General features: G+C 33.9%; 1 protein-coding gene across 2 annotated transcripts in view; it reads right to left on the bottom strand.

Moving 5' to 3' along the window:
* Positions 1–4,203: 4,203 nt before the first annotated feature.
* LOC137621504 (myosin-11-like) overlaps positions 4,204–9,826 on the bottom strand; it is a 197,660-nt gene continuing 192,037 nt past the window's right edge. For both annotated transcript variants that reach the window (XM_068351856.1, XM_068351857.1), the window contains 2 exons: positions 9,433–9,604; positions 4,204–4,306 (listed from right to left, as the gene is read on the bottom strand). In XM_068351856.1, the coding sequence (XP_068207957.1) occupies positions 4,283–4,306; positions 9,433–9,604 (196 nt within the window). In that variant the 3' untranslated portion in view covers positions 4,204–4,282. The remainder of the gene's footprint in view (positions 4,307–9,432; positions 9,605–9,826) is intronic.

Raw genomic sequence — 9,826 nt, 5'->3', positions numbered from 1 at the left:
CAAACATTAAAACATTAACCTAAGTACCATGACATTCGTGATTCATGTAGCCTCAACTGCACAACTCTTAAAGCCTTAATCTAAGTACCATCACATTGGTGATTCATAAAACCCCCAATCGCGTATTCTGTGATTCGCAGCCCGATGACTCACTACCCTACACTTATAACCTTAATCTAAATACCATCACATTTGTGATTCATACAGCCTCCAATGATATATTCTCTGATTTGCTGCTCCAACCTAACCTAATTAATAAACCTAATCACACACTTGATTCATACTGCCTTCAATCATTTGTTCAGTGATTTGCTACTCAACCCTGAAAATTCAACCTAGGTTGATCCACTCTAGTGATTCTTACAACCCGCAATCATGTACAGTATTCCATGATTCGCGGCCCAAGCTCAGATCTATATCTGCATAAACCCGTAACAACGGAAAATGAACACACCCAGTCCAGCAGGTCCCTCACAGACCCCACCACCATCACAACCAGCCATCAGCCAAAGACGGGTCTGTCAGATCCGACAACTGATCAAAGACGTGAAAGTTGAGCTCTTCATCTTCAAGGATTACCTAGACCTCATCTTCATCGAGGAGAAAACCGACCAGCTCAATGTTACCTCTTAGCCCTTTGGAATGAAAGGACATTGCTTGACAAGACCCTTTAGCGGGAAAACATCATCGAACTATCCATGGCTGTCCAGGATAGTTACATACGACTTACCCGCCCTGTGTTACACCCTGGCAGAATACGCACGTCAACTCTGCCTGCTCTAACGCATCTCCGACGACTTATATATTCCCCCTGTAAGTACCAGCAGTACTTGACGATTCTGCGGTAAGAATACAACGGACCTCGGCATATTGAGAATCAATCGCCACTGCGGCTGACTAGTTCTACATTCTAACCAGCTACCAAGCCTGGTTGACCACCTGACAGCCATGCCGCCTGAATGGCCACTTAATGCGCTGAACTCGGCTTAGTCAGCGCACAGCGTTGACTGGCCAACTATCATGCCACCAATACCGCCGACTAGCTCTGTGCTCTCTAACCAACTGCCCAAACCAAATACCCCAACGCAGTTATCCCTCGTAAATTTCTACCTGTACTTCAACTAACTGAGGCTGCCCGCTGGTACTTTAACCTAAAATCTGACCCTTGCCCATCCGAGATAAGTGATAACCCATCTAGTCCCCTTGAGCAAAGGATTAAATAGATCTGTTTCAACACTTTCCCTTATCATTCTTGGCATTGTCTACCCAATCGTGTCTTCTCATTCCAGATAGGACGCAATTTTGTTCACTGTGGCCAAAGAATGCATCCTTGGGCAGGCCTTACAACTCCACCCAACAGATGCCCTCATCCCTCCCTCTCGACCCAAAGTCACCCGTTACCTGAGACTGGGACGGCAGAACCGCTATATCCATCCTAACAAGAACAGCTACAGCCATCGTAACGAGAACCACTATATCCACCATAACGAGAACAAGTGTATTCACCATAATGTGAACAACTACAACAACCGCACCAACTACTACTGAAGAACAGTGAAACATTCAAGAAGTTTAACAGCCCTAAATAAGAAACCAAACCAGCTACGACTGCCACTATACAAACCATTGTGTTAAGTGAGAACCAGTTTGTACTTAAAGGAACTAAGCTATTAAGCCATTCATACCAACAACTTTACTTTCTTCTTAATAGAGATTTAGCTAAAATTAGTGCATGGTGCAAATTATGGGGTATGAAGTTGAATCCTAACAAAACTCAAAGTATGATTGTAAGTAGGTCAAGGAAGGTGGCTCCTCAACATCCGGATCTCAGTATTGATGTTTCTATAAATTTGTATGACTCTTTTAAAATTTTAGGTGTGATTCTCGACAGTAAATTTACTTTTGAGAAACACATTAGGTCTGTGCCTTCTTCAATTGCACAAAAAATTGGCTTATTGAGAAAGTCTTACAAGATTTTCGGTGATCAATCTATTCTGAAAAAGTGTTTTAATTCTTTCATTCTACCTTGTTTTGAGTATTGTTCTCCTGTCTGGTGTTCAGCTGCTGATTCTCATCTTAATTTGTTGGACAGAAACTTACGGTCTATTAAATTTCTTATTCCTGATCTAGATATTAATCTTTGGCACCGTCGTTCAATCAGTTCATTATTCATGTTGCATAAGATTTTTCATAACTCTGACCATCCTTTACATTCAGATCTCCATGGACAATTCTATCCTGTTCGTAATACTAGGCAGGCAGTTAATTCTAATAGCCAGGCCTTCTCCATCATGAGGCTCAATACTACACAGTATTCTAGAAGTTTTATTCTAGCTGTTACCAAGTTGTGGAATGATCTTCCTAATCGAGTAGTTGAATCAGTACAGTAGAACTTCAAAAGTTCAAAGTTGGAGCAAATGTTTTTATGTTGACCGGCTGACATGAGTCTTTTTATTGTTTATATATGACATATCTGTTTTTGACATTGTTAATAGTTTATATAGGACATATCTGTTTTGACGCTGTTACTGTTTTTAGAATGATACATTGTTAATTTATTCTCATCATTTATTTATTTCCTTTCCTCACTGGGCTATTTTTTCCTGTTTGAGCCCTTGGGCTTATGGCATCTTGCTTTTCCAACTAGGGTTGTAGCTTGGCTAGTAATAATAATGATTATAATAATAAAGTGATTGTGTTTATAGTAATAATAGAATCAAGCAAACTAATGTTCCAGTGCATATTTATATCCTTACTAAAGAACTGAAAGCTCTTCAAGTGACCCCCTCCCTCCTCCACAGTTATATCTGCAGTTTATCAGATGTTGGCATTGATACTCCTTGCTGCTGATCTATTGAAGTTAGAGGACCAGGGTGTACATGTTTGAAGATACACGCCGATAAACGGGCTATTGTGTTTAGTGGCCCACTTTGATAGGGGGGTAAAAAAAAAAGTGATCACCTTCCTATAGGCCCTGAAGTGCAAGTCCTCAAGAACATGGTGCCGAACAATTCCACCACAAGGGTTGTAGCTTAGCTAATAATGATGATAATAATAAAAATAATAATAATAATAATAACGAGAACAAAGACTGTATCTTATCACGCATCACAGCCAAACCTTTGTAGTCCATCTAATCTTCCAATATAATAAAGATTCTTATATTGAGTAAAGTACAGTATTGTAGTATTATATTATTGTGTAAGGTTCCAGTGTTTGCTTGTATTTACGTGTGAAATATAACAAAAAGTTCATAAAGACTGAAGAATATTTAATTGAATACAAACTTCATTTGATTGAGGTTTGTATAGATTAGGTAGCTTCATTTTCCTGTTGTTGAATAATACCTTCACTCATAAGGAAAATTGATGCAGTAGCTACTGCATAAAAAGTGAACTGTCAGTTTGAAGATCATTTTTAAAGATAAAATTGTGAGAGTAACTGAATGAATACAATTGTATGAAAGTGCATTGATAGATAAAGAACATCTTCCCCTATGTTAAAGAGCAAGTGTATGGCTAAATACAGTGAATATATTTCTTCCCTGTCACCCTCAGCGACACGGAGTGGTCATACCCAGGTGAGAGAGGGTACCCCGTGAGGTACAATTTGGAAACCATAATTTCCCACAAATTGCCGAGCCAGCGGGCTGTAGTTGGTAAAGAAAGTTGGGGATTGTTGAATCTGTGCGTGTGAGTATACCTAGTTAAATATTTAGCTGCCATTTTTTATTGGTCTGATACACTAGTATCTAACACTGCCTCTGGTATTTAATGCCCAATTTTTTGTTACAAAAGACTTCTAGCATTTCTTCCCATTTCTATTTGGTTGCCTTCTACACTGAACTTTAAAAAAGAAAAATTCTTGTATAATAATCTGTTTTGTTTATGCCCTTTTGTATAGTTTGCAATTCAAAATTCATCCTTAAACCAATTATTTTCTGATTGTCTTAATTGGTTTTGTGAAATTTCTTATTAATTACAAGCTTAATTTGCCTCATATCAAACACACAGCTTTATCACTGCTCTTTGTTTATACCTACTATATTATTCAACATATTTATGCAACTGATGTCCTACTGTTGTGAAAGATTCCATTCCAGAATAAGAAACTACTGTATATTTTTCCACTGCTTTTCTATACAGTATAGGCACTGTTTTTGGGACAAATTAAGAGATGATATTAAGAATAATGAACACCAAATTATAACAAAAAATTTATTTATCAAAATCCTCTAATTGATTTTGGACCCATGTGTAAACTTCCAACATCAGAACAGAATTTAGTCTCCAGGCGGCTGGAACATCTGGAAAGTAGAAATATAAAAGTATAGGAAAATTGTTTTTTTTAGTACCTCAGCAATACACAATAGAATTCTTACCTTGCCATCAAAAGTCTTATTCTAAGTAACCATATATGTTTTAAAATGGGCCTATGAATATAAGGACTAAACTGAACACTGCAAATCAGTTCCGATAAATTGATACAATACTGATCTTATATAAAATGCTCTAAACTATCATCTCCGCCTATAATGTCATATGAGCTTGTGAAATTCACAAGTTGATGAAGATATGATAGGAATAGTTTTCTGGGGCGGCCTGTGACGGCCGGTGAAAAGTCCTTCTTTGTACCTTTTCTAATATAAATCTTCCAATATATAAGAAAAGGTACAAAGAAGGACTTTTCACCGGGCGTCACAGGCCTCTTCCCAGAAATAGATTTTTCCTTCGTCAAAATCCCTTTTTTATGGTGTTATACAGCATAAGAAGAAACATAACCCAAGTGGCAGTAATGAAAGGTATAACAAAATCAGTATATGCATAAAACATTATGGGTTTACACGAAGATAAAGGTGTGTGTATGTAGAGTTTGTTATACAATGTCCGTGTGGGTAGTTAAAGATTGAAGGAAAAGCTGTGCGAGATGTACATTGACCCAAGAAAAGAATTGATCAAGATGTGATTATAAGGGTTTTAACGTAAGGTTTAAAAGGTAGTTCTTTGAGACTATTCAAAACGTTTTCTTGGTGAAAGGAAAATTTTTTAGAACATTTCAAATAGAGAATGAATGGTCTGATTTAGAAATTAAGCTTAAAATAATTGTGGTTTTTATCAGTTGTAACACATTTTCATGGAAAAAATGATGCTAAATTCAAAGGAAATTACAGGAAATGTAATCACAAATTTATAAGAAAAGAAAAAGAATTGCGAATAGCTGGCTGATATTTGCCATTGATGCGAAATTAATAATTGACAATGAATGTATGATGAAGTTGGGTAAAAGTTTGAAAAATTTTGCAAGGGGTGCAAGTTGAAAGTAAATGTTAATAATAGTAAGCTCGTAATGTCAAATGGACGTCAGAGGAGTAAAAAAATTGATGTTGATATGGTTACTGTAACAAAACATGTGGTTGGTTCATAATGTAATAGAAAATTAAATTATCCGACAGAGCATCAAAGTAAAGATGTGAAACATGCAAAGTAGTAGGAACTCTCCATATACCTTGGAAGAAAAGATGATCTATGGTAATAAAAAATGCAATATAACATTATGCGACGGTTAAAACAGCTCTTTGGTGGGTAAGAAAGTGAGTGGAATCCAGTTGGAAATATTCTTATAAAACTTATTTGGATTATCATGGTTTGAAATAAATTACGTAGATATGATAAATTTATGATAAAAAGAATAAACATCTCACTGCACAACACACCACTTGCTATTTTGTACATATATAAAGGGACACCATTCTTACCATTAGAACACCCCATACTTTACAGATACTAAACTAATAATCTATTTCGGCATTTTTTTTTTATTTACATTTAAAATTCATACTTTACCTCCAATAAAATCTTCCTATACACCAATTTCCATTTACAGACACTTCTTATCTAAGTAAAATTTTTTAAAGAAATTTTTAACTCTCCTCTCACATTTTCTGCTTGATCTTCCTGGCTTCCTTTCACTCATGAGTTTACTCTTGCTAATATTCACTTTTAACAATCATCTCACACGGAATTGAAATCATTCTAAAACTCTTTCAGAAGATTATTTTCCCTAATATTATTTAACTGTATCATCTAGAAACATAATCCCCCCACATTCTATTCTATACCCCTTTTCGCTTGTATACCATACTTATATCGGCCTTTTCTCATGGTTCTTTTATCACAACATATCACTACCATTTCTGAGACCCAATTTTAAACAGGACTATTCATCTTCCAACACGCACATCTTTTTATAAAGTTTCCTTTTAATTAATGACTTAAAGTAAATTTAAAAATAATTTTGCATAATATATACTTCAAAATCAATAAATTGCTTCTTTTAAATTTCTATCACAAGCTTTATTTAGGTACATGTAATACTCAAATTTTTCTATGTAATTGCACTTCATGAAATAAATAGCAAACATTAATCTACATTCAATTTTGACAGTAATTTCTATTTTTCCTACCTATAGCAGTACCAGCCGAACTCAGTTGAGTCCCTTGTCAGGCTGGGAGGAACGTAGAGAGGAGAGGTCCCCTTTTCTGTTTCATTTGTTTGATGTAGGCTAACCCCAAAAATTTGGGGAAGTGCCTAGGTATATGTATGTATGTATATATGTATGTATGTATGTATGTATGTATGTATGTATGTATGTATGTATGTATACAAACCTGAGTCATTTAAAATGAGGAATGTCTTCCATGGAGCTGGAACGGCTGTTGATTATTGCATTTTTGGAAAGAAGAAAATCTATGCTTCATGTTTCAATTAGTTCTTTTAATAAAACCAATTTGTTTTATTGCTAAAAACTCCTTTTTATATATTTACGCAAGCACGCCCAGCCCCATACACATCTGTCTTCTGACCTGAGTTAGTGATTTTTATTTTTAAATCCAATGGGAAGCTATTAATTTCAGTAACCCATATACAGTAATTCCACCATTTTATATGATTTCCTGAGGAACAGATTATCATTTTTCTTATGTTTTCTATGGTATACTGCATGTCTCTCTATGGAATGCGCTTTGTATTTCTTTGTCTGCTCGCTTATATATTTATAATTTCTATGTCATAATTTTTCTGGAAGATGCATGGAGTGTCAAATACAATAACTAAATATACCTAAGTGTAAAATTTGTTCAGAAAAATTCACATACAAGAATATATTAAGCTAGCCCCCACATTGTTTATGTGTGCATACATGTAGCCTATATACTGTAATTGTGAGTGGAGAGTGATAATAAGGGGTCACCACTGCTTGGTGAATAACCCTGAAATATGATGATTACATCCTTATCATCCTCAGTGGTGAAGAAAATTGCTGCTAAAGCCCCTACTTATAAATACTAAAGCCTATTCAATCAATCTATGCACACACACACAAAAAAAAAAAACCTGATTTCTCAAAGCATGTTTTTTTTTTTTTAAAGAAAAAGAAATGCCGTTATTTTTTTTAAAAGAAGGACTGATTTTTGTTATTCAAACATTTAAATATAGGGAGTTCTATGACCAATCTGTATATTCACTTTTAGAAAAAATTAAAACTCCTGTATGAAAATTAGTCACATTTAAAAGTGACTGCTATACATTGACAAAATAGTACATATAAAAAATAAAAATAGGAAAATTTCCAAATTAAAAATTTTAGAGCATGAAATTCTTTCAAATAGTTTAAAAAAATAATTGGTCAAAAATCAATAATTAATAGGAGTTTGAAGTAATCCCAAAACAACACTGCTTTATTTGGACCAAGTTGTGGCCCTTATTTGAAACAGTGTTATTTTGGGGTTACTTCAAAGTTTCTTTTATTTAAAAACCATCAGAAATGCAATTTTATATTCTAAAAGTTGTACATGGGGAAGTTTCATATTCCATTTTGCTTTTTTACATAAATATGATTTTATTAAAGCATAGATACCACTTTCAATTGTGGCCAGTTTTCATATTAAAGTTTTGCGATTTTTCAAAAGGTAAATGTATAGAATGTAGGCTATAAAATTCTCTATTGTTTCATGTTGCAATTATAAAAATTGGTTAATATTAAAAAAAAACAGTATATTTTCTCCAAAAATTTAAAGTTTTGAGAAAACAAGCTTCATTTTATTTTCTTTTTTATTAGTTGGTATAGGTGTTAATAAATATGAGTATTCAAAACTTTGCATGCTAATTCCCTATTTTTTATGTTTGAATGATAAAAACTGGTCAATATTTAAATATCTAAAAAAATTTTCTCAAAAAATTTGTTAATTCAAAATCAGGCAAGAATTTCTTTTTTTCTTAATTTATAAAAAAAAATAAACATTAGTTTTCATTAGTATGAGCTTTTAGCGGTAAATATACCTCATCACTGAGGATCGTGACATTTCTTCATATTTCAAGGCTGTTTATTTAATGTGGTGAACCCTTTGCCTGAAACCGGAAATGTCCTTCACCACACATTTATTCATATCAGTTTAAATCTCTCTCTCTCTCTCTCTCTCTCTCTCTCTCTCTCTCTCTCTCTCTCTCTCTCTCTCTCTCTCTCTTGCACCATAACCGGGGCTAACTTCAACCCTCTCTTTGATTTCCTATTTTGTCACAAGCCTTTACATTTCGAAGCCTCCAGGGAATGCCTCTTTCTCTTTTCATTTCTGTTTATCATGTTTTATATTTGAAGCATTTATATTCCCGAATCCCATCCCAGACATTCGAAAGCCACATACTAAGCTCTGTTATATTCTGTAAAAAGATCTATTGGGTTTCCTTCATTCAACAAGTTTACAATGTCCGAGTAATTAAGGTTACGACATTTCGCACGAATGTGTGCGCTAAGCGGACAATGTAATAGTACATGTTTCTCATCTTGTACCTGATTTTCCGGACATACACAAATACGTAACTCATAAGGGATCCTACTCCACCTTCCTAATTCAATTTTCAAACTATGTGACATCAGTGTTATCCTTTTTAAAGCTTGTCTCTTGTAATCAGGAATATACATTTCTCCTTTATACACTCACCGTAATTATGTATATGAAATCCAGAATTTCTAAAAGAACTAATTATAATAAATAGATTTGGAGTGTTATTACAATGTTATTAGTCGGAATTTGTTTGCTTGTTTATATATTTTTGTGGACACAATATTTTCGCTAAAGGAAATCTATCTTGTGCCTTTATTTGGACCAGAAGTAAATAATTATTGTAAATATGAGCTGTATATGTTGTGGTCAATAAAATATCTATCTATCTATCTATACAATTTATATAGTAAATGATGTATCTTTTTACCTTTGTAAGTTTTGTAATATTAAGTCAATAAAGTAATGATAATAATATCTTTTCTCATAAATACATCAATCATCTGTCCTAAATTCACTCGCAAACCTCTGTCATACACCTTCTTAGGTATTAATATTCAAATGAAATATTACTTAATGAATTTCAAGAACTTACATGTTGAAGTTCACACAATTCAATATCCTGTGTGTGAAGACGAGCTCTGAGATATATAACTTCCTCTTCTTTTTGAGCTAATATGGATTTCATTTCAAGATAACGACTTCTTGCTTCTCGTTCACTTGTTTCCAGTTCATTCAGTTCAAGTTCATACCTCTCTCTCATGTTTCTATGAAGGAAATGAGTAAAATCAATTAATAGACAAGGATCTAATTTACTGTAAATTATGTAGAACATTTACTGTAAATTATGTAGAACATTTACAGTAAATTATGTAGAACATTTACAATAAAAATATTTAAATTAATTTGTGTTTTTCTAGATGTACAAACCCGAGTCCTTAAATACAGGAATAACTTCAGTATAACCTGGAAACATTTATTGAAAATTA

The sequence above is a fragment of the Palaemon carinicauda genome, chromosome 28 (genome assembly GCF_036898095.1).
Source record: "Palaemon carinicauda isolate YSFRI2023 chromosome 28, ASM3689809v2, whole genome shotgun sequence".
Classification (NCBI taxonomy): Eukaryota; Metazoa; Arthropoda; class Malacostraca; order Decapoda; family Palaemonidae; genus Palaemon; species Palaemon carinicauda.
The sequence above is the reverse complement of the archived record's forward strand: the minus strand, read 5'-3'. Positions and strand labels throughout refer to the sequence as shown.